Source organism: Liolophura sinensis, chromosome 10 (genome assembly GCF_032854445.1).
Source record: "Liolophura sinensis isolate JHLJ2023 chromosome 10, CUHK_Ljap_v2, whole genome shotgun sequence".
Classification (NCBI taxonomy): Eukaryota; Metazoa; Mollusca; class Polyplacophora; order Chitonida; family Chitonidae; genus Liolophura; species Liolophura sinensis.
In genome coordinates this window covers 14,148,610-14,175,719 of record NC_088304.1, presented here as the reverse complement: position 1 = coordinate 14,175,719, position 27,110 = coordinate 14,148,610, and the positions used below count along the sequence as shown (strand labels likewise).

General features: G+C 37.7%; 1 protein-coding gene across 2 annotated transcripts in view; it reads right to left on the bottom strand.

Annotated features, from left to right (window-relative positions):
• The window catches only part of LOC135476532 (titin-like), a 79,446-nt gene that overhangs the window by 1,112 nt on the left and 51,224 nt on the right, over nt 1-27,110 (bottom strand). For both annotated transcript variants that reach the window (XM_064756579.1, XM_064756578.1), the window contains exons 6-10: nt 11,178-12,367; nt 9,821-9,869; nt 7,427-8,008; nt 6,602-6,880; nt 89-376 (exon numbers count right to left, since the gene is read on the bottom strand). In XM_064756579.1, coding sequence (XP_064612649.1) covers nt 89-376; nt 6,602-6,880; nt 7,427-8,008; nt 9,821-9,869; nt 11,178-12,367 — 2,388 coding nt within the window. The remainder of the gene's footprint in view (nt 1-88; nt 377-6,601; nt 6,881-7,426; nt 8,009-9,820; nt 9,870-11,177; nt 12,368-27,110) is intronic.

Genomic DNA, 27,110 nt, shown 5'->3' with positions numbered 1-27,110 from the left:
ATTTAATAAGCCTGATTCATCGGTACATGATTTATACGAGACCAAGATCTACAGTACAATATAAAGTCAACTGGTACGTATGACTTACTTGTGACCAAAAGCTGGCAAATCGTGCTGGATTCACCAGCTGTGTTCTTCACGGAGCAGGAGTACTGGCCAGCATCCTCAACCACAACATCTCGGATGCGCAAACTCGCAGACGCATCCTCGAATTTCATTTCATACTTGTGTGACTCTTTCAGCCTGGTTCCTTCTTTGTGCCAGAAGATCTCTCCAAGGCCCTTAACTCCGCACTGCATGGTGACCACCTCACCGGGGCTGGCCTCCACATCTTCCAAAGCACTAGTAATAGATGGCACTTCTTCCTGTGTCACTGCTGCAAGCAAAATACGATCTATAAATTACACCACAGTACTGAATGGCATTTTACTCTAATACAAGGAAAGACAAATAAATATGTAAATAAGTAAATCATCACAAGAAAGACCAACAAAAGGCAATGTTTCTGAAAAAAAAGAAAAAAAGGCTAACAGTGAAAGAAATAGAGAATACTGCATGAACAAAAACTATATGAACCAAGCAAAAATGGGAAAATGAACGAGGGAAAATGAACATGGGAAAAGGGAAAATGAACAAGGGAAAACTCAATGATAACGAGGAGGATCTGAATATGAATGAGGAGGAATGAACAGGAACAAGGGAACTACACGTACAAATACAGTGAAGGAAACAAAGAACAAGGTCTGAACGAAAAGGATTAACAGGAAACAAGACAAGAACACGAGTGAACTGAAGAAGAATAAGGACAGCTGAACAAAACAAAGGAAGACCTAAGGAGAACTTAACAGGAACAAGGGTGAACTGAACAAGAACAATGGAACAAAACCAAAGCACAAGGAGAAGGGTGAACTGAACAAGAATAAAGACTGATGAGCAAAACAAAGGAAGGATTAAACAACAAGGAGAACTTAACAAGAAAAAGGGAGAACTGAAAAGGACAAGGAAGAACCGATTTATTTATTTATATGATTGATGTTTTACTCCGTACTCAAGAATAGGCAGCCAGCATTATGGTGGGAGAAAAACAGGCAGAGCCTTGGGGAAACCCACGACCATTCGCAGGCTGCTGGCTGAAGGAAGAACTGAAGAACAAGAAAAAACTGAACAGGAAAAAGGGGGAACTAAAGAACAAGGCGCTAAGGAACAAGAGCATGGGTGAACTGAAAAGAACAGACATACAAAAGGAATCAAGGAGAACTGAACAAGAGAAAGGGGGGACTGAAGAGCAAGGGGGAACTTAACTAAACAAAAAGGTACTGCACAAACAAAAACAAAGAGGGTCTCAAACAGTACAAGTCAAAATGAACAAAAACCATGAGAGCTGAACAAGGCAAAGTGAACAACGGGAACAGATCAAGAACACAGTGACTGAACAACAAGACCTGAACAGAAACAAGGGGAATTGAACAAGACCAAGAGGGACATGTGAATTATATGCTTCTGAATACACAGCTAATACGTCCACTGATACGTCCACTGATACGTCCACTACTATGTCCACTGATATGTCCACTGATACGTCCACTGATACGTCCACTACTACGTCCACTCATATGTCCACTACTACGTCCACCACTACGTCCCTACTACGTCCATTACTCTACTACATCCCCTAATACGTCCACTACAACATCCACTAATACGTCCACCAATATGTCCACTAATACGTCCACATCCACTAATATGTCCACTACTACGTCCACTGATACGTCCACTACTATGTCCACTGATACGTCCACTGATACGTCCACTACTATGTCCACTGATACGTCCACTACTACGTCCACTGATACGTCCACTGATACGTCCATTACTACGTCCACTGATACGTCCACCAATACGTCCCCGAATACGTCCCCTAATACGTCCATCAATACGTCCCCTAATACGTCCACTAATACATCCACTACTTCCTGTGCCTCTTCCTGGACAATTACATGTCCATATTTCTAAACTAAGTACATGTATTTAGATAGATATACATATACACTGGTCCTAAGATTTTGTTTTTTTTTTTCATTTATTTATCACTTTTATAATGTAAATATCCTTGATGCTGAAATGCATAGTTACATGTACGGTAAATTACCTATTTTACATATCTTGTATTAAAGGGTTTTAACATTTTTGACATTCTGACCATCTTTCTGTATCAATTTTCCTTTCACACAGCTCTTTTTGCTAAACACATATTTTCTTTGGGGGTTGGAGGGGGGAGGTTGTTTTTAATATTTGCATTCTTTATAGATTGTTCGTTTGTTTTCAATTTAGAATCTGTTTACATGTAACTGCCAGACCAAAAGACAACAGCCAGGCCAACAGAAATTACAACCTGAAGTCAATCCACTTTGCGTATTAAAGCACTATCATGGTTTTAAATACACTGCATTGATCGTAGCTCAGACCTTCAGAAAGCTTTGCAGCACTGTCGCTATGATGACAGGACACACTGCAGCCACATGTGAGATGCAGATTAACATTCCTCTAGTCAGGTGTCAACAGCAATTTGAGAAATAAATCCCGAATCTGAACGTGCATGTCCTTTCACTAACAATACCCAATCTAGACTGCTAGACTGCACTAGACTGCTAGATGGTCTGCGTCTGGCAGTAGCCGTCATGCAAATGTCATGGAAATGTCAAGTCCATCAAATCTGTGGCTGTTATATCAGACACAATGGTCTGGTACGTCTATGCGCATGCTGTATATCACGGCGTACTTCAGAGTCAATCTGTTCCTATGAAATAGTTTGCGCAACCTAAAGATGCTATGTTTATTTGTTCGATTGCTTTGATTTATTTACTTGATTGGTGTTTTATGCTGTACTCATTTGTTTGATTGAGATTTAAACCTTCAATTTAGTATTTATCTGACTGGTGTCTTTATGCCAAAATTTCACTTACAAACGCATGTATTAAGTGATGGGAGGAAATCAGGCAGAGCCCCAGGGGGAAACCCACAACCTAAACCATCAACCTTATTTTGGTTCTATCCCGATCGTGAAAGCAGATGAGTGTACATGCATGTACAATTCTGAAGTTATACCCTAATTTTTCTCATTTTAGAACAGATATTACTAGTTCTGAAAGCAAAGAAATAAAATTTCTCTTGAAAGATTTTTGAAAAATAAATATATGAATGGCCTAACCATGTGAAAAAAGAAACTACTAAAATATTCCTGCTTTAATTACATGTATATATGTTCAAAAGAGCAGACCAGGTGTCACAAAAATTAGAAGAATTAGGTATGCAAAGTACAAACAAAATGTGTACTATATGTATATCAAATTTTTGGCACAATTGAACACACGACATTATTCTGTCATGTATAGTTATCACAATGTATATTGTATCCAGTGATACAATGTATAAGGGGGCCTCCGTGGCTCAGTTGGTTAGTGTGGTAGCGCAGTGTAATGACCCAGGAGTCTCTCACCAATGCAGTTGCTGTGAGTTCAAGTCCAGCTCATGCTGGTTTCCTTTCCGGCCGTATGTGGGAAGGTCTGCCAGCAACCTGTGGATGGTCGTGGGTTTTCCCCAGGCTCTGCCCGGTTTCCTCCCACCATAATGATGGTCACAGTCGTATAAGTCAAATATTCTTGAGTACAGCGTAAAACACCAATCAAATAAATAAATAAATACAATATATACGCATACAATTTACCATGTCATATAAAATACTACAACACAGTCTGTATGTCTGCATATTTAATTCATTACTCTGATATAAAAAGGGAGTTCTATTAATACATTCTAATACAACATAATTAGTAAAAATAAATTTCCGTGTTATGTGGATATATCAGGCCCCTTGTTAACTAAATAACCAATGTTGAAAGCCAGGATGTGAACACTTCAATCAGCCAGCAAACAGAGACACATATACATGTACTGATACCAGCTAAAAATACAGTGATACTGACTTCACCCTGTCTACTGTTAATTCGTGCACACCTGATGACCTAGCCTTAGTCTTTCTTTATATGCATCAATTCCTGTCAAACAGCCTCATCACTGACACAGGTTTGTGTACACCTAGGACTTCCTGACAGGGGCAGACCCACTAGGGGGCTGGTTGTACCATGGCTACCAAACAGGTGAGGTAATGAGTTCTACCGGTGTGACATCCCTGTGTTATCACCAATGAAGACAAAATGGTTGTGACCTGCAGGTGGGACACTGCATGGCGGGAATTTTCCCTGATCTTTACGAAAGTGCTAAGAAAGTGCACACCTGTTACCTGTTCATTAAACTACTGTCTGTGTAGGTGAATTTTTTTAGCATACCTGGCTACAGTATACCTCTACTTGCACCTTACCACAGCACATGGAAATGCACTCTTCCCAACTGTTTACCTGTTTCTACGAGTATATCACTAGATTCTCATGGAAATTAAACTCTCAGGTGACTGACAAACGATGGATTTCACCATGCCATTTCTGACTTTAGCCAAAAATTGAAGCAATTTGAAGGGGGGGGGGGGGGCGTAGGGGGGCTCAAGAAATTAAAAATTCTGACCACCACATAAATGATATCTTAAGACAAAATGTGTGAAATTTTTAACTTTACAGGACTAAACCCTACACATTGTGATGGTGCATGTATTTCAAATTTGAGGAAATTTCTTTGTGAGGAAACCCTTTGTTTACTTTAACCCAGTAGTCAAACCCACATATACATATAGGTAATTCTCCTCAAAGTAACTGTGTTCTTAATACAGATATTATCTTCCAATATTGTATGGTTGTGTCTTGCAACCACAAATTTTTGTGAATATATCACACAAAAAAAACCCAATCACAACTTAATGCACCTTTTGACTTTTTCAGCATGTTAATCTTCTGATTTAAAAGTTAATATAAGGCAAGTTTAGGTGCAGGTTTCATAGAATAATTTAGTTTTTGAATGAATAATACTTATTTAACCTCACACTGCCGATATATTATCTGCTTTTGGATTGACTATTGGATTGATTAATTGATGGGTGTTTCCACATTTTCAAGAATTTTACAGTTATGTGACAGTGATCAGGTTTATGAGTGGAAGAAAAGTATGGTTCTGGATGAACCAATAAAGAAATGATTAACATATTATTACAATGACAAACTGCTAAGATTCATGGGAAATGTTCGACGTTTGCCTCTGTAGACTGAACATAAATAAAATACGCCCCAACATGGGTAAAATACATGAAGTAGATGTGGTATTAAACTGACTTGCACTGATGCTAGGATTTCAGCTCAGGAATCTTTAATAATGTCCAGTCGGATTAAAATGAGTACAAAAGATAACCATTAAGCGCCTCTGGAGAAAGTTCCATATGCTAATTAACCATTATGCTAATTAAATGGGAAGCTTTCACACGCCAATTCACGAGAATCATGGCAAATTTATGGGTATTCTATGAGTTGGTGAAAACTGCTCAACTATAACAAGCAAATCTTTTTTATTTGTAATGACAATCTGTATCGATTTTATACTTCTATAATTGCATACCTCACATTTATTTTATTACAAGTGTCCAACAGACCATAAACAGGTCTGCAAATCTGTGCATAATATTTACCATAAATGATCCAAAATTTTACGTCTGACTAAGTTGCACATTTTTTGCCCAATTCTCAGACTGGGAGTTTTATAATCTTAGAGTTTAGAAATCTGTTTTGAGGTTTGTTTGGAAGGTAGAATGTTATTCTACTGGAAAAAGTCTAAGGTTCCAGCACCAAAAGTAATAGTTTAAGGTACTTACTTCCCTGTAACAACGCCTTTTTGCGAAGGCAAGACTGTATGCAAAGAAAGCCATGCTAAAGGGACAACAAACTGTCTGCATACAAATGGCGTTTTGCTTCAAAATGACACCAAAGGCGCATTGTAGTCACACTTATGGAAGTCCAACACAATGGCATTGCACTTGGAAAGGCATAAAGCTCAAATGCCTGTCTACATGAATGTAAGAATTAAGCCGGGCAGTAGTCAAGTCCCATATTCAATAGCATTGCTCTTCAACCTACAAAAGGGATCCAAAGAATTCCATTTCAGTAATGAAAACTGACAGTTTTGTACTTCAGGTTTCTCAGTGCATACATGTATTTCTTAATACCTGGACTGGACTTCACCTGAGAAAGTGATGATTAATACAAAGCATTTAATCCTTCAGGTGTAAAAACTGAACTTGGGATAAAAAAACAGCTCTGGCTATGAAAATGTCTGGCTCAGGTTTTGTTTCAGGAATATATAGAGCTTCATTTGCTTAAAAATGAGCTTGATAAATCAACTCTTTGAATAGTCAACAGTAACTGATTTAACCTTACTAATTCAACTGACATACAACGGTGACGTTACTCATGTGACTGATCTGTGTCAGTGAGGTTACTCATGTGACTGACCTGTGTCAGTGAGGTTACTCGTGTGACTGACTTGTGTCAGTGAGGTTACTCGTGTGACTGACCTGTGTCAGTGAGGTTACTCGCGTGACTGACCTGTGTCAGTGAGGTTACTCGTGTGACTGACCTGTGTCAGTGAGGTTATTCATGTGACTAACCTGTGACAGTGAGGTTACAGCTTGTCTCTGCAGATCCATGACAATTCCTGAACACACATCGGTACAATTGCTCATCATCTGGGAATACCTCAGTGATGACCAGCTCAGCAGTTTTCCCGTCAAACGATGGTTTAAAATATGCTGTTTCTGTCAGAGCATTGCTCCCTGCATACCATGTGACCTCAGGGTTGGGGACACCAGTTCCTTGACATCTCAAGGTCACCATAGAACCTACATCAACATCCTGATCCCCCAAGGCGAGGATTATATCTGGGATGCCTGTGAATCAAAAAACTCATTAGTCGCATGCCACTATCTCACTACTGGTGAACCGTTACCAAGCTTCTAGCATATTCCACGACAATTCTGCTGGCTCTGTCTGCTTAAACATCTGCTGGGTTTGTGAATTTACTGACGTAACTTTCCACGTCCTACATGTATATATATATATATATATATATATATATATATATATATATATATATATATATATATATATATATATATGTATGTATGTATATATATATATATGTATATGTATTAACCAATCTAAGACCATTCACAACACGCCTAGTGGTGTGCCGCTATGATGTCCAGCCTAGCCTAGATATTTAAATCCATATACATGTAAATGCATTTAATTCAATGTAAGACAGTTTAAGCAAAATAATTAAAGGCACTTTTAAATGCAGTTTTCAGAGGCATGACTGATAATAATAGTCTCACTGCTATTTCCTTTTTAGAACATTGAACTTCTTAACACATTAAATTGATTCTAAGGTCTCCCAAAGCATAAGATGAAATGCTATGTTAATTAATTCGTACCTTCTTTGCTTGACGACTCAGCAGGTTTGGCAGCAGTTGTCTCCTCCTGGATGCTTGGGATTGCTCGATTGCGTCTTGTCGGTTTGCTGAGTACTACCGTAGTCAGAGTCTTATCCCCCCAGGATTTACCAAGAGACACTGACTTATTGTCAGTCTCCACGATGTGGTCTTCTTCAACCGTCTGCTCTCCAGTACTGGTGAGCGCACGTTTTGTTCGAACCGTGTCTCTTTTAACATAAATCGACCCTTTTGGCGTGAGTTTCCGCCTGGTTTTGATGACGTCTTGCTCTTCATACTTCGTACCAGCTGGGGATTCGAAAGTGGTAATGACCGTCGTCTCTTTGTCTTGATATTCAGCATCACTTCCTGTTCTATTCTTTTTCGTTGTCACAGAAACCTTGCGCTGACCTTGGTCCAGTTCCTGGACGTCCGTGGCTGTTAATGCCCCTTCTTCTGACTCCTCGATGACCACATCTCCGATACGATCCACATCAAATCCTTCATCCGTGACAAGCGGAGAGGTGGGCTCAAAAACAGGACTACTGACCGACATGTCGGATAGCAGGCTTACTTCTCCTTGATCTACAAACAAACATATAGTACATTTATGGTATTTACCTTTATAGTGAACGCTGTGAGTTCAAATCCAACGCATGCTGGATAATCCTCATTGGTCATATGTGGGAAAATCTGTCAGCAACTAATGGACGGTTGTTAGTTTCCTCCCACCATAGTGAAATATACTGGAGCACTGCATATTAAACCACTAATCAAACAAATAAATTAATCTGAGTTAGGACCGAACGATAAGTGAGTGAGTGAGTGATTGGGGTTCAACGTCATGCTCAACAATTTTTCAGTCATACGACGACGAGACTGAACGGCGAAGATTAAGAAATAATATTGCAGAAATCAAGTCATCATCACATAAATGTACGCAGATTTAACACCAAATTGTCTTGGTAATTTCAGGGGAAAACGATTATACAGAGAGATACACAACCCATATCAGTGATGTAATCATCCCATATCAAAGATGTAAAATATCAACAAAATATACAAGCAAAAAAAAATAACAGTTAACAGCGCAAAAATTAAACTACACTGCACACATGTAGAAGTGTCTAGTACAGCCTAACACAAGTTTCAATAAGTTCCATAGCTTTCGGTTAGTGAACTACATAAACATACCCCCATCAGAATTAAATTATGTAGACTTAATTTATGTACATCCCAATCTTCTCAAACACCTGGAATATTTTGGGTAAATTCCAAAAATAAAAACGTATTACCTTTTGGGTACAGACGTACCGGTTCTTATAAGCACATGAGTGATGTCACCGATTTGAACAGTAATATCCCAAATCTAAAGCATGAACAAAATGTCTATAGCAAAGCACAGCTCAAAACACTGAATCCATCTTCTCTCCTGCTTTGTGTATACAGCATGACAAACGACACAGGTACAGGGGCTACCAGGCAGAAACAAAATCACATCTAAACTGTTGTGTTTACACAAGAGGCAGTGCCACAATACTAATGACGTTTGCCAGGGGCCTAATTTCCCTTATAAAACAAATCTGCTAACCCCTACTACTGTACAACGAAACTCATCACAGTCCGGCCTTACATGAAGCAAAGCTATATAACAGAGCAGTTTAAAAGTCTGCACATATACCTTTATGTGCCACTAACGACTGTCCCTAATTACATTATTTACCCGTGTAAAATACCACGGAGGGTGAAGCTGTGAATTATCTCGGGAATATTGCCCCAGAATGTCCAGTGTTCCAGGCATAATTAACTCAGATAAGCCACCTCAGTGTCATTCTACTCTCAACCCCCAAAATGCCAAGGAGCAATCTCAAAATGTTTGCACAAAATATCACGACATATTTTTGCGGTGAATGTGATTATGGCTGTACATGTACCTGTACAAAACATGCATAATACCCAGTATTAATTCACACCAATTTTTATTAGCTCATTTGTGTTATCAAATGCTGTTATCAAATGTGACAATAATGAAAACTATTTCATATCTACCCAATATATTACACTGTTTTTTTATTCATTAAGGTTAAAATTGTTTCTGTTTTTTTTTTCTGATTGGTGCTTGATGTTGCACTTTCGTTTTCATTTTTCCAATAGGATATAATTCTACCTGCTAAACAAACTTCCACACAACTTTTTACGACAGATGGGACTCCCAGAATCAGGCAAAATGCATCATTTAGCCATAGGCAAAATGACATTTTATCCCAAATACTGCGAACACTGTCCTTGACAGTATTCCCAAACTCAAGCCAGCCTCTGTCCAAATATGTTTGTGGAATTGCCTACATCTCGCTGTTTGAAAATTAATGTAGCACAAATAACACATCCACAAAATACCTGTCATGATGGATTCTTCTGTGCAGTCACAGCTGTCTGCAATCCCTTTCTGAAAGAGAAATAAAAAGATGTAATAAAGTTTAAGTCAAAACCTTTAACTGATGACAAAAATAGGCATTAAAGGCAAAGACCACTCTAAAATGAAGTATATATTTGATGAAAGACAATTTCAAAACTGTCCGGGAATATACATGCAGTTGGATTTATTTTTTTGAAATTTTTCTAATCAAGCACAATTGTTTTAAAAGATCAGATTACTTCACATCTGTACTTATTGCCTGAAATAATTTGTTTCAAGGTCAAATCAGCGAATGCATTCATAGATCTATACGTATATGCATTCTGAAGGATGAAATGTAGCAGTGTTATTAAATGTTAACTAGCTAAAACCTTATGTGACGTTTCTGGTCCCATTGTGGTAAAAAAAAAACCCACCATAGAATAAAATATTCAGATGTATTTCACTAGCTTTAAACAAATTGTGAAAAAAAATAATTCAAACTATTTTCACTGACAATTTGTAATGGTCTTTCATCCGATACTTACTTCATTTTGGTATTTTCCGTGTCTATAACAAATAATACAGACACTTGTGGACAGTACAACACAGAGTGTCAGAAAATAATGTACACATATTTATAATAGTCAGTTTTAACAAACATAATTTACAAAAGACAGTTCATATTGGAAGAGAGAGAAAAAAAATAATACTAATAGTGTCATCCTTGTTGATTATCAAACTGTCACAAAATTTCACAAAATGTAGAAACAAGGCAGAGACCATATTAGAAAAAAATTTTTTGAATGAACATGGTGCTTATGGATTTACAAAACTGCTGCACATGTAAACTTTTTCCAGTGTGAGGATTAAAATCTGGATGTACATGAGCACTTCTGTACCCAAAGATTTCACATCTTAACATGTGTTACGACGACAAAATAGGGGATCATTATGTAATTTCTTGATTTTTTTTTTTTGAATTTAGGCACACTGAATTTTAATACAGGTATGTGTACATACACATACATGATTGTTTAATTCAAAATTTAAAGTACACGTAGCAAAAATAAAATATTACGCAAAATAATGCTCATCCGGTTAGAGATTCATACATGCGTTTAAACATGCTGAATAAACTGATTTACTTATTCATTTATTTGATTGGTGTTTTACGCCGTACTCAAGAATATTTCATTTATATGACAGCAGCCAGCATTCTGGTGGGAGAAAACCCAACAGAGCCCAGGAAAATCCACGACAATCCGCAGGTTGCTGACAGACCTTTCCACTTACGGTGAAGAAACTGAAGGCAAAGAGTTTTATGTGGAAGAAGTTTATCTTCAATTTAATGCTCACCTCATCAGATGTACTATTATGGTTTGCCCGCCCAGGAACTTCATGCCCTTTCTCCTCACAAGAAATTTCATCTCCAATGACATTGCCTCCATCTGTTTTTTTCCCACTTGAGTGAACAGTATCTTTTTGCACATCGTCATTTTCTCCAATTTCATCAAAATTATCAAGCAAATCTGTAAATGCTCTTTCTAAGTCTGCACCACTTTGACTAGAATTATTGTGACTGGTTGTCGGATTCACTTCTACTGCACTATCGCTTGCCTCCCTGACTGCAGGAACGGTTTCCATGGCAACTACAGCGGCCATTTTGTGATCATCACCTTCTGGAATTGGAGACACAGCCTTTGGTCGTTTCCTACGATAATATTTTTGTTTCTCCTGAAGTTTGACGGGATGAACTTCTTGTTTAGGACTCACAGGAGAACTCTGTCGTCTTCTCGAAGAAAGTTCACATTCATTGTCCAATTCGCTTTCGTCTGATATAACAATCTTTGGAATGATGATGTTTTCACTGGCTCCAACAACAACAATGGAATCTGAGGTAGCTCTCACCACAGCGGACTTACTACCTGTCACTTTGCCTCCACTGGGCTCAATTTTATGTGTAGACACTGCATTTTTGGCTTTGGCTGTTTGAGTAGTCTGTTGTGAAGCAACTTGCTTTGATGAATTACTTGCAGATTTTGCAGACTTTGGCACAATACCGGTTTTGATGTCAGCAGCTTTCTCTATCGGGCTTCGCGAGCGAGAAGACTCTTTCACGTCCTCTGACAATTTTCGGGCACCACTAATATTTATTCCTGAAGTCTCTTTCGCTCTCTTTGCCGAATTTACGGACAAAATTGGCACGGAAGAAGTTTTGGAGTCTTTCGATCGTTCTCTAACAGAGCCTGCACTCTTTGCTCTTTCACCTGGTTGCCTCGAAGCACTTTTCTGTTGGTGTTTGGAATCAGCAAGCTTGACCTTTATGGATGCCTTTGCTGATGAGGACGCAGTTGCAGCAGCAGCACCTGTCCTGGTTCCATGGAGAGCGGACTTCACTCTTGCCTTCTCAGGCTGAGAATCCTCACTGACAGCTTTAGCCGTAGTTCTCCCAGCCCTGGAGACTTTCCTAAAACTGCTAGATGTTGTGTTCACAGTGCCAGTATTTTGTTCCCTTTTGTCACCAGAGGACACAGAGCTTTTCTTGGCTAAAAAGAAACAAACAAATGCAGACATCAGAAGACATTTCATATAAACGACTACAATGTGTACCATATGTGTCAAGAAACAACCACGCAGTATTTATCAGATAGAAGGTCGCTGGATTAGAGGTATGTTTTTATTAAACCTGACTTGGGCTGTGCTGGCCATTCCATCTACTGCATTCAACGAGGGCCATAATTCTTCAACCCTTTCGCATGTTTGCAAAGTGTTTATTCAAGCATATTCTGAAGGCATCATTCTGAGTAGACTGATAAAATTATACTTTTCTTAAAGCCCCGAAATTAACTGATCCAACCAATGTAGTTTCCTTCAAAATCAAATTAAACATGTACATTAATTAAACATTTGCCTCTTTCGTATGTGAAGATTTTGAGGAATTAGGGTCTGTATAAATACATGATAACGTACATTAAACTAATAGCCACAGTAAGCAAAGTAAGCTTAACCTCTGTGAGCCAGGGAAAATAAGGTTGTTGAATCACACAGGTATTCTGGTAACATATGTAACATGTGTTGACACCTGCCTGCTAAAATAAAATGCAGTGGTTTTGAATAGATAGGCTTTGGTGGGCGAAGCAAATATATTTTAATTCTTCAATTCCTATTAACGTCTCGTGACACGGTATTTTCGTTACTAAATCATGTAAATCATCAAATTTTCAGTGATCTATAAATAAATACATCTTCAATGAAAAGGAAACTTCAATAAAACTAACAATCATACAATATAATTTACCCTAATTATTCAACCTTTTCGCACAAGAAAGATCACCTTTCAGTGCAATAAATGCACATTTTTAACATGACTTTGAAGACAAAACTATGTTGGTTGGATTGGCCAGTTACACAAAAGACTAGAACCAAGATATCCGAAATACCACGCTTCCATCTCCCATTTCCAAGAAGACAAAATAATAACGAGACTGTCATCAGATGCTTAGATAAAATCAAAAATATACGCAAAGTTCAGGGAAATTGGTGCAATACTTTAGGAGAAAACTCTGTGTATATGAAAAGATTCATAATTACTCCCATTCAGGTACTGTAAACTCCTGTTATTACATATTCGTCACCATAATTATGAAAATAATTACCCGACTGTAACTAAACTTCAGTATGCACAAGATCAGATGATAGGGAAGATGTACGCTGAGATTCATGGAAATACATGTAGTACTTTAGAAAGAGTTGCATGGATTAAACTCACAGACGAACAGACAGACAGGGTGATTCCAGTATACCCCCACCCCCTCCTGACTTTGTTTGAGGGGGAGGGGAGGAGGGGAGTGGGGAAATGAAAATAGGAATCAATTGTTCTCATATTATATGGCCAAGGGTTCTGGTCTTCAAACTGTGAGATCACAGAAAGATAGCTGTGCAACGTTCTGCTGATTTTAATACTGCTGATTCTACTTCTCTACAGTGAAGTTTGGAAAGGGTATACATACATACATATATATATATATATATATATATATACATATCAATCATGGTTTAACTGCTTTGCAGAGTTGCCAGATGTAAACCACAGCATGTACTCAACAGATTTTATTGTACATAGACATAAAAACCACACAAATTTTCACCTTTGCAGGTCATAATATTGCCCCGCCAAAGGTTAATGACATCTAATTTCAGATCTGAATAGTCCATGTATTAACTATCATTTCTACCTTGTTTATAAACACAGGTCAAATTACTTTTTTTTGTTCCATCACAACTTTGTCACTTGAAATAATAGACCAATACAGTGCTAGTTGCTGGCTAATGATTCAAATCATGGAACAAGATCAGCTATTGACCAAAGAGGATGCAAGCTCAACAGGGAAGTTTCACGTTGGTCCTACTGTGTCTCGTGAACGGTCAAGAATGTTAGGCGCCCGCATTTTGCTGAAAATGATTTACTGACCAACTGTCTCACCCTTTTCACGGGCACAGATGACACCTCCTTCCTTTCACTAAGGTTCAGAATCTCAAGTTTCTCCATCATTCGTCTACTCTAAATTACTTTTTATGACACTTTTTCCAGGCACCCATGTTATTATGGAACGTGATCAAAAATAGTTGCCTAACATTTTTGACAGGTCACATGATACTGTTGGGCTTTTTCTACCTTCATCCATAAAAAGTCTGAACACAAAACTCCCCTAATATCTACATGTGACTGCTGCTTTAATTCAGGCTGTGCATAGAGGTTTTGTGAGATGCCAGGCAAAGGGTGGTGATTTTTTCCAGGCTCTGTCCCATTTTTTGAATATTACAGTTAATCACCCATAATTTTCACGGAATTTTGCACAATCATGAATTTTTCCTAACTTACTGAAAAAAACACTTGATATGTTTTGTTATTCACAGCAAAACTGCACGTATAACTTCACTTGAATTTATCACAAACAAAATCACCCTTCTGTACTACAGTTCAGACAGCAGGGCAAGCTGTGAAAAAATTTCATGAAATGATTTATGGTTTGACCCTAATTTTGATTCTATCAATCGCGTTGATCCAATGAACAGGTACTCACGTTCAGCATAATAGTTACGCCAGTAACTCCGAATAAATTCACCATGACGATCTCAATATTTCGACTTTAATTAAGTTTTTCCTCAGAGGAGGCGTAAGTTTCCTGACTTAATGACTTAATTAAAAACGAAAGGATGAGATCGTCAAAATAAATTTCCTTGGAGTTACTCATCTGCATATTTATTATTCTGTCAAGAATACTCTAGGTCTCCTAAATTCACTTACATGCCATGAATGTATTAAGTTGCAATATACTACACGCATATCAATTTCACTCATAGGCAGCCGCTATCATAGCATACTGATGATAACCAGAGGGCATACACACATCACTTTAATATTTCAATATGCTTTGTTTTTAGGGAAAATGTTGACGAACACCTTTCATATTACCGTCTCACTATTTTTATGAAATATATTTTTGTTCAGCACGAAGTCAATGCAAATTATTCAGCCAAAAAGACGATGTAATAAATAAAGGAAGAAATGTGGCAGCATGTACATGTATCAAAATGTAGGTCAAACAGTCAACATTATACTCAAATGTTTGCCAACCATTTCCATTACAAAACAAGTTTTAGATTTTATAACTTTTCGAAAAATTTAAGTCTGACAAATATATTTATTTATTTGATTGGTGTTTTACGCTGTATTCAAGAATATTTCACTTATACAGTAGCAGCATGCATTATGGTGGGAGGAAACCGGGCACAGCCCAGGGGAACCCACGATCATCCACATGTTGCTGACAGACCATCCCTCTTACGGCCAGAGAGGAAGCCAGCATGAGCTGGACTTGAACTCACAGCGACCACATTGGTGAGAGGCTTCTTGGTCAATATGCTGCACTAGCGTGCTAACCACCTGAGCGATGGAGGCCCCTGACATAGTAACTATTAAAGTATCCATGGTAACCATCTATGATCATCTGAATTTGCAATTGATGCTACATGTGGATATTCACTTACCTGAAGGTCGGGTTGGTTTCTTTTTCTTTGTATCCATAATAGCTGAATTTCCTCACATATATTTATATATTTATTTGTCACCCTCATATATGTCAGTACATAATCACTTAAACAACCAAAGAGCTTCAGTATTCAATCAGCATGTGTAAAAAAATATCAAAAACTGACAAGCTCCAATGAACTCAACAGTTAACGAACGCTTATATTGTGAAATCACAGGACTCAAACAAAGTTTCTCGCAATGTTTAGAGAGATCGACTTAAATATCCAACCAAATATCCTCTGAAGATCAAGAAATCAAAAACCCTCTCAGAGTTGAGAGATCACAGGACTCAAACCAGATATCCTCTCAGTGCTTGAGTGATCATAGGACTCAAACCAGATATCCTCTCAGTGCTTGAGAGATCACAGGACTCAAACCAGATATCCTCTCAGTGCTTGAGAGATCACAGGACTCAAACCAGATATCCTCTCACTGCTTGAGTGATCACAGGACTCAAACCAGATATCCTCTCAGCACTTGAATGATCACAGGACTCAAACAAGACATCCTCTCAGTGACAGAAAGATCACAGGACTCAAACCAAAGATAAGGGAGCTCAAACCAAGTATCCCACTCTCAATGTCTGACACACTGCACGATTTGTATTTCATAACATCACCAAGATCAAGTAATCCAGCCAATTAAAGCCTACAATCCAATCACACACGTTTCAGAAATCCTAAAACATTCTCCTTCTAGTCCAAGACCACAGGGTGATCTAGTGGGGAATTTCAACTAAACACCCACTCCCTGTAGTGTACACACGTGTTAAACTTAGTCTAGGTACTGAGACAGACAGAGTTAAGCTAGCTAACTCAAGCTGTAGGTATATTGTGCTTCTGTCTACTCTAAGGACATTCAGCCTGAGGGAAAATGTGTGGCCCAACACACAGCAGCTGGCGACCCTTTTTCAGATCGAGTAAACGTGGAGTGACTTGGCAAGTACAGTTCACAGCTCCGAATATAGATCTCATATCGGCTATTTATATATATATATATATATTCAAATTACTTGGTGACTGTTGTATCCCTTGATCATTGTTAAAGAACATTGTTCTAATTCAATTCACTTTATTATTTGCCTCCACCACCTTGATGTTAAAATATTTTTTTTAAAAACCTAAAATATTTATTATTAACATTTGATAGTAACCAGAATTACCCATGAGGTGGAATAAATTGTTTTCTCTGGGCCATGATCAGTTTCCTCCGGGTTTTTTAAACTAATCAGACTGAAACAGCGTAGAATATGAACCAAATTGTTATCAAAACGTAACATTTCACCACTAGAACGTCAGTATAGCCAATTTTACAGTGTAACTAATTGTACAGCAAACTATCGACTTAATGTGTTCTCAAATTTCTGAAACTGCAGCAAGTATACTACACATCATACACAGTAACGCTCATTCAAATGCATATACATCTCAGACTGCTGAACTAAAAATCAATACAATCCTGGAGTATATCAACAAAAACAAAAGAAATGAAAAGGTCAATGCATTTAAATACATGCAATACATGGTGGGTATTATTAAAAAGTCAGCCAACATTGTGCCTACATGGTAGGCATTATTAAAAAGTCAGCCAATATTGTGCCTACATGGTGGGCATTATTAAAAAGTCAGCCAACATTGTGCCTACTTGGTGGGCATTATTGAAAAGTCAGCCAACATTGTGCCTACATGGTGGGCATTATTAAAAAGTCAGTCAACATTGTGCCTACATGGTGGGCATTATTGAAAAGTCAGCCAACACTGTGCCTCCATAGTGGGTATTATTATAAAGTCAGCCAACATTGTGCCTACATGGTGGGTATTACTATAAAGTCAGCCAACATTGTGCCTACATGGTGGGTATTATTAAAAAGTCAGCCAACATTGTGCCTACTTGGTGGGCATTATTAAAAAGTCAGTCAACATTGTTCCTACATGGTAAGCATTATTAAAATTTCAATATGTTGTCTAACTTACTGTATTTCACCTGAAGTCTAAAAGCACAAATATAAACACGGTAAAATGACTTTTTTGATGCCAAAGCTGAAGTTTTTCTGACAAGAAATGAAACAAACATCACAAATAAATTCTTAAATAGCCAATAACTATATAAGATGAACAAATCCATCAGAATCAATCAATATATGTTACTTTAAAAAAAAGACAAACTTCAGATGAAATACAGTATATTAGTCAAGCAGAGCACTCATTCTTCCAGACAAAGATGTGTACTAACATGTGCACACATGTGCTAATGTGGAAGGAATCGGCTGTATTAAAAGCAAAGGGGAGTGAAAATAAACCCTAACCCTACAAAAGAAAGAAGGAAAAAAAAAACAAAAAAGGAGCCTAGTTCCCATGCGACAGGATTACATGCTGCTGTATTTAATAGATTACAGCACTGTGCAACATTTTAGAGTACAGCTGTCGTGATAGACACGGTACTGACAAAGACCGCACGGTCGCACTTAAAACCCGCCTGGGAGGGTGATCTAACATGTGGTTAAGGCCCTCTTTAAGCAAACAGGACACAGCTCACTGGGGTACATTTAGCTCAGACAATACACTGGCTGGCAGTGACATTTCACTGTTTCCGGATGAAAGTAGTCACGACTATTAGAGCTTTACAGACAAGTCTACACCCACTGTGTGTTGGTAAGAGATTGCTCAATGTTTGGCCTCAAGATACCCCCTGGTTTAAAACCTGCAATCGGGCCTCCTTGGCTCAGTTGGTTAGCGCGCTAGCACAGCATAATGACCCATAAGTCTCTCACAAATGCGGTTGCTGTGAGTTCAAGTCCAGCTCATGCAGGCTTCCTCTCCGGTCGTACGTGGGAAGGTCTGCCAGCAACCTGCGGATAGTTGTGGGTTTCCCCGGGGTTCTGCCCGGTTTCCTCCCACCATAATGTTGGCCGCCACTGTATAAGTGAAATATTCTTGAGTACAGCGTAAAACACCAATCAAATAAATAAATAAATCAAATATAACCATGCAAAGGTGATGCAGAGGTTTAATTAAATGTGGACATAACTCACAGACGAGTGGGCTCACAATTAGGACAATTTTAATGCAAAACTGCATATTTTGAGAAAAGTATTCCAAGGGGTGTGCTGTATTTCTTCAACTTTTGTCCATGTTTGCAAAGGTGTTTATCCAAGGATACTGTGAATGCTTTATTCTGTGTTGTCTGATAAAACTGTTTTGTCTCCAAAATCAAATTACAAATGTGCATAAATTGCACTAAAAGTTGCTCTTATATATTCAAAAAAGTTGAAGAATTAGCTTAGGGTTCCGGTACATCGGATAATCATCACGTCAGCAACTAGACCTGATTTAATACTTAAAGATATTAAAATTGGTACTTATAACCTAGGCCCATGCCCTGAATAATAAAAATTAATATGTGAATAAAAATTAATATGTTTATGTTTAACCAAAACCAAACAAACAAAGCTTCACTCCTCATACTATTCCTTACCCCACCCCCCACCCTACACCCTGGGGCCAGCCTCTGCCACTAGGGTATATAAGTACACGTAGATCATGCCCTGATGTACATCTTAATTTATTAAAATTGGTACTTATAACCTAGACACATGCCTTAAATAAAAATTAATTTGTGAATTTATGTTTATGTTTACCAAAATCAAGCTTCATTTCTCATATTATTCCTTACCCCACCCCCAGCCCACACCCTGTAAAAACAATAAAAGAGAGGCATGTATATTTTGGGAAATCAGTTTCCAATTGGGACCACTGGGAATGGGGCCAACCTGTATCTGCCCCTGGGGTATATAAGTACACAAAGATCATTCCCTAGTGTCAATCTTAACACTCAGCTGACCAGCGCTGTAAAGTTTTCAAATTATCATTTAATCAAAAACTCTAATAAAATGAATTTTAACACTATTAGTCTACCCTTAATTCCTCAACCATTCCACATATGAAAGAGCAATCTGCAGTGTAATCTGTACACATTTCTAATTAGATTTTGGAGACAAATCTAAACTGATTGGATTAGCCAGTTTCAGGGCTTAATTCACAAAAAGTGTAATTTCATCACGATACACAGAATAATGCCTTCAGAAAATGCTTAAATAGACAACTTGGAAACATACGAAAAAGGCTGAAGAAATGCAACTTATCATTTATATAACATCTACAAAGCAATAATACACTGCAGGACAATTTTCCTGATCTTATGTGGATCACTTTAGATTAAAATGACACCTTTTATTATTACACAATCTGGGGCTTAATGTCAGGGGGATTGTCAGGTGCCCACAGTGTCCCAGTTTCCTCCACTCATAAAGAAAAAACCCTTGAGCAGCATTAAACACCCATCAAGTAAATAAATAAATACATGACAGCCCTGGATCTGGCACTCACACTCAAGCATGATCTGACCATTTTGACCCACATCTGATCTCCACTTTTTAAACAATGTCACATAGAAATAGGTCAAGTAGACCTATATGCCTGTAATCTACTGTAACAAGGACCTCTTCAAGTTTAAATGCGTATGTATCTTTTAAATCATACAATGGCAACAATCAAGTGACTTGATATTCTGAATGAAAAAGGTAATTTATACGATCTGGCATGGAATATTGCCAAATAGAACAAATTTAGAGACTTGGATCTATTTATTTATTTGTTAGATTGGTGTTTTTTATCCATGACTCAAGAATATTTCACTTATTCGACCAGTATTATGGTCATAGGAAACCAGGCCCGGGAAAGCCCACGCCCATCCTCAGGCTGCTGACAGACCTTCCTACATACAGCCGGAGAGGAAGCCAGCATGAGCTGAACTTGAACTCACAGCAACTGCATTGGTGAAACACTCCTGGGTCATTTCTCCTTGCTGGCATGCTAACCACAGATGCCATGGAAATACCCCCCCCTCCCACACACACACACACACAAGGCTTGAATACATACATGTATCAAAACATACTGATTTCTGTAGCAAAAAATAATTCTAATGAGGTCATTTAATTATATAAAGCTAATTAAACATGTCAAGTGTTGGTGTAGAACAATCGGTTCCTGTTTGACAACAATATTAATCTTTTGGCGGATTCTTCTGCATCCGATGATTTAGCTTGAAAATGTTGGGATAGATGACGTTTTATCGCAAACACGATAGTCCCGATATTAATAAAGAACAAACTTTCAAGCCACCTTAAGAATTGCAGCTAAAAACTAGGAAAAGCATTAATACAAAACCACTTGGAAAAATCTAAAAATAGTCTGTTCCCAATAACATTTATGTACGAAAGAAAAACGTAAATTTACCTGCTTCTTTTCTCTCAGAGGATTATAGTTTAGAACAGAAGAAAAACGTAAATTTACCTGCTTCTTTTCTCTCACGAGGAATACAGTTTAGGACAGAAGAAAAACGTAAATTTACCTGCTTCTTTTCTCTCAAGAGGAATATAGTTTTAGGACAGAAGAAAAACGTAAATTTACCTGCTTCTTTTCTCTCAAGAGGAATATAGTTTAGGACAGAAGAAAAACGTAAATTTACCTGCTTCTTTTCTCTCAAGAGGAATATAGTTTAGGACAGAAGAACAGTCAATTTCAGTATGAATTACATGGATTCCTGACCCGCTTCACAAATTAAGAATAAAACTTACTAAAGCTGTTACAGCTTTGGCGCTCGAACTGACGATCATCAAATATAAAATTACTTTTAAGGGTCTTGATTTTATAGCAACCTTTCCGGATGTTTTTAAGAGCTTATTGCATGCAGTGCAAAATAACAGAGTCAAATCAATAAATCAATACTCGGTTCAGTGCACTGGTTGATAGTGATTTCCGTATTAGTGAAATAACAACCATGTTAAGGTACATGTATATTTACTGTACAGACTTCTTAATTTACCACGACAGCAGTTGTGTTTATAAAAAAGGGCTAAATGATACGGATTAAGCTACCATGGACTGCTTAATTTTTATGAAACAATAACCACTTAGCAGGATATCAATAAGCTTTTCTGTAATTTTTCTATCATTGCACGGGAGCCAAATTTTCCCCCTATGCAGCTGAACTTTAGACCTTTCATGCAAGTCATGCAAAAATATAACACAACATTATCAACTACCCAAATTCTTGAACCTTTTCAACTACCTCTGTAACCAATACTCTGAAACATTCTGACAGAACAACAGATACGGGGTGCAGAGAAATAATTTACCCAGTTTTAAGAAGCTGTCTCTAAAATTCATACACAATAAATCATTTTCAGAGTCATTTTCAAACTAATTGTTTGCAGAAATTCAACTGAAGAAAGTGCTTCAGTGGTTAAAAAAAGTTGAAGATTTGAAGAGTAGAATGCACGTGTCCACATTAATTATGCATTTATTTACAAATATATTTGAGGCATACTCAAGAATATTTCACCTATGTGTACATTACGGCACTCAGCATTATGGTGGGAGGAAACCGGGCATATATAGCCATAAATGATACTCTATATATGTGTTATGGTAAAATTACCACACTTACTGACATCATACCTACCAGAGCCAATGAGGCATCAGGAATCTTGTATATTATTGTCCCGAGATCATCCGTGATTCTCGATTGCCATTGGCTGAGCAGTCGGGTTAAGGCGTTTACATACACTTGTCAGCGCCACAGGCCATGCCCGCATGGGTTATATGAAATTCAAACCCTGCGCTGAATTACTGTGCAGACTGACATCATTTCTCTTTATGATGCTATCTATTTATACCCTGTGCAATAATTTAACAGCTGACATCATTTTACTCTGTGACGCTGTATTCATGGTGCGTCGTTGTGACGTCACACCTTTATACCAGTGCTGTCTGTAGTCTACATGGCTGGCATGGTTTTTCTTCACTCAGCTTTACATTTATGCAAGATTGCCTTCCTATTTTATCAATACTGTAGGGATAAAATCATTATCCCCGTGATGAGAAGGCTATTTGGGGATTTAATCCCTGGATATGATTAAATCTTTCACATCCAGGGATTATATCCCCATATACTCTTCTCAACACCTGGATAATTTACACATGTAGCCACGCATATATGGACACACGACAATAAATAATGGTCTACTGTACCCTCAAATGCTTTTTACAGCATTATTCCAGGACAACTGCCATCGGGGCCATATCTAGTAAAACATTAAAGGTTCTGATACCTTTATGGTGACACTGTGACTGTGCATGAAGAACTCTAAAGAATGTAACTTAAAATGATGCTTTCTAAGAGTTTTGTCTGTGAATAAAAGGAATTTGAATGAAAACTGAGCTTTTTATTGGAAAACCATGATATTTTCGTTTCATTTACTTGTCAGTTTTAATACAGCTTTTTTAGTTTGGGCGGCCAACAGTTTGGCCCTGGCATACTAGCAAGACTTCATACTGACTTCATACTTGAAGTCACTCACAATCGCTGTGACTTCCCGGATACTGAATGACATCACTTTAAGCAAAATGAACAGAAATCACTTAAGTCTGTGTTTTCTACAACAAAATTCATTTTCATTTGTCTTTAAATTTATCCAGTACAAAAAACATAAACACAACAAACCTGTAATTATGTCAAATTATACTACACAATTCCAGAAGCATACAATTACTCAAAGTATGTAACAAAAACTACTAAAATGACATTGTTGAAAAACTTGGAGAGAAGCCTGTAAAAGTATAGGTGCGTTTATATTGATCAACTCAAACTGAAATGACTTTTATAACAGGAGGGTCATAAATACTGGAACAGAGCTTCTGACACTGCAAGAACATTCAAAAAAACATCTTTCTGTTTGCATGAGCTCAAAATCAGGATCAAGCAGGACATAAAATCGCAAATCATGTCAACCGGGGAAAGTTCAATTGGTACTTGGAGACGTACGTAAGAAGTGCTTTGCTGCCAAACTTACATTATTTCTTCATTTCTTATCACCATTTGGCGGAGACTGGGCCAACCCCCTGTTTACATAGAACCATGCAAGTATGCCACTCCAGGTCCAGAGGGTGTGGTTTATTATCCTGTTCTAACAATGCAATCTTACCTCATATCCGTTTTATATGTACCAGGTGAAGAATTGAACAACTTTACAATAAAGGTTCTTTCTTCACTTGAGTGAGTGAGTGAGTGAGTGAGTGCTTGTGGTTTAACATCGTACTTAACAATTTTTTAGTCATATGACTAGGAAGCTCCATGTAGCCTTAATAGTCAGAAATTCCAATAATTCATAAAACATAATTCAGAAGATAAATGTTATCACTGGATCACAATACTGTCAAATTAATAAGGACTTACTATAAAGGGGAGTAACTATCTTATGGCAAACTCAAACCCTTCAGTGCTTCTCCAAAGATCAGTTTTTTTATTTTTCTTTTTATTTATTTGATTGGTGTTTTATGCCATACTCAAAAATATTTCACTTATACGACATTGGTGGTCAACATTATGGTGGGAGCAAACTGGGCAGAGCCTGATGGAAACCCACAACCATCCGCAGGTTGCTGGCAGACCTTCCCATGTACGGCCGAACAGGAAGCCAGCATGAGCTGGACTTGTACTCACAGCGACTGCATTGGTGAGAGACTCCTGGGTTATTATGCTGCACTAGCCTGCTAACCCTCTGAGCCACGCAGGCCTGATCAGTTTTTTGCATTGACTAAATGTTGAATGTTCTAATCTGGCACAGGGTTGTACAAATACATGCATGCCTTCATATCTTTAACAGCTTTTCTTGCTGGTCGAAACACAAGTATACATGTACATATGTAGAGCACAGCTTTACTTGTTTTTGGGGTTTTTTTTTCCAAACCACACAAGAGTATCATATGACCTGGATGTAGCGTGCTCATGTAAGTGAAAATGGGATTCCAGACGTCCACATTGTAGAGGATCCATCTAATCCTGTTGGTAAAGGTACAAGTCAGGTCACACAAGGTCACACAACTTGTGAACAAGGGACTTTAATGTACTTTATACATCATAAACACACCTGTCTAAAAACACAGGTAAAATGCAGTTAATTAGAGATGTTACACAATCTTAACAGGCTGAAAAGTCAAGTCCATAGCTCAAAAGAAACTTTGACATATACTGAGATTAATACTTTAGTCCCTATGAAGCATTCATTTACTGCAATTCTTCAACCTTTTTGCATGTTTGCAAGGTGTTTATTCAACAGTATTCTCCAGGCATTATACAGTGTGTACTAACAAACTTATGCATTTTGTGAAGCCCTGGAATTGGCCAATCCAACCAATGTAGTTCTGTGTCAAACATAAATTATAAAATGTGCCTAAACTGTACTGACTGTTGACCTTTCATATCCAAAAAGACTGAGGAATCAGGACAAGTGAGGGCAAAAATCTTGTCTTAGATATCTTCATCACGGAGTAAATATTTGGCTACCATTATAAACATGGGTCCCCAGCAAAACTACAAATGATACGATAAATCTTATTTTAGATTTTATTTTATTTGACATCTGCTTAACACTGCAGTGAAGAATATTTCACCAAAATACACAATGGCAGCCATGCTGTTTCATGTATAGAAGGGAAACTAGAGCGCCCGAAGTATCAACGTTTAAGAACAAGTTTTACCTGTGCAGTCAATTTTACATGCTATGTATAAAGTTATATTTACTGCAGGCAAGTGCTCGCCTGATAATTTCATGTAAGACCACATAAACTTTCAGTGTCCTGGATGTAGGGAAATCTTGAAAATTCTCTGTTCAAGAATGGGACTGATCTTCGATCTTGATGCTCCTATACCACCAGACCATTAAACAGACTGCAGACCATGCATCTACAAGAATTCTCACATGTATTAAAGCAAAAGGTTTGCGTAAAAGTAACAGACATCGTGATCTGACTCCACACGAGAGCACGGCCATTGACATACCAGAATGCCAATACTCCAATTTGACACCCCTCAATTATACACACATCAACACCAGGTGTGCCATTACACCTGGAGAAGTGAATATCTGACATACACCCAGCCTAAAGCGCCATTCTGTCTGTTATATAGAGTCAACTTCAAAGTAGGACGTAGAAATCAATCTCTTGTACAATGCACAGCCACGTAAAGTGATACTGTTTCTACGTGACCCTGACACCAAATATACACGTAGGTTCATCTGTAACAATGCTAAATAGTCGTCTAGTAAACTTCACTTTTTGATAAAAGCCTTTGTTGGCCCGGGGCAGATAAGGCACAGATTCACTGTGAATGTCATATACTTGACAATGACTTTGAGTATAGGATTTCAACATGACTAACCTTTAAATAATTAAATGTTTGAACACGAGTAAATTTACCAATAATAATTACGTAAGTAACTGCATACATTTTACCTCACATTACAGGAGAGCTTTTTTTTTTTTTTTTTGAATTGAGTTGAATGTTTATTCACCATACGTAAATATATGTATAATTACATCTCGTAAATTGCGGGAATAAAGTCCGAGGGACTTGTTCTATCCCTGACTCATTATTATTATCAAATAATAATAATACATACTTGATGACGAGCGATAATTAGTGAACAGTTGTATTAACAAAAAACAAATTTATCTCGGGGCAAAAAAACTCACACAGAAATGTAACACTACAAAAACATCAGTTAACTATACAATAGTGTGAATGATGTTAAGTGTGACACCTTCTGTATCATAGATTGTATGACTAATGTGGATCAAATATTGTTAATTAAAAAATCTTTTAACCTGGATTTAAATAAAGACGTGTCATTGATTACTTTGAGGTTTGGAGGAAGCCTATTCCACTGCCTGGGGGGTGATGATCTGATGAAATGTGTGGATAGATTTGAAGTTAGAAAAGGCACATGGAGATTGAAACTGGTTGGGTAAACGTCAGATTGTCTTTTGAACAGCTGTTGAAATTTGTGAGGAAGAGAGGGTGATTGGTGAGTGAATTTACGTCTGAGTAGCAAGGATGAGTATCTATGTATTTGTGCAAGTGGAAGGATTTTGTGGTTCTTAAATATTTGAGCCACATGATCCAGTCTTTGTGAGAAAGTGATGAGGCGGATGATGCGTTTCTGAAGAACTACTAAGGGATGGAGATGACTCATGTATGTGGTACCCCATAAAACATTGGCACAGGAAAGATAAGGGAATATCAGAGAGTAGTACAAAATAAAAAGTGTTTTTTTGTTGACATTTGCTCGA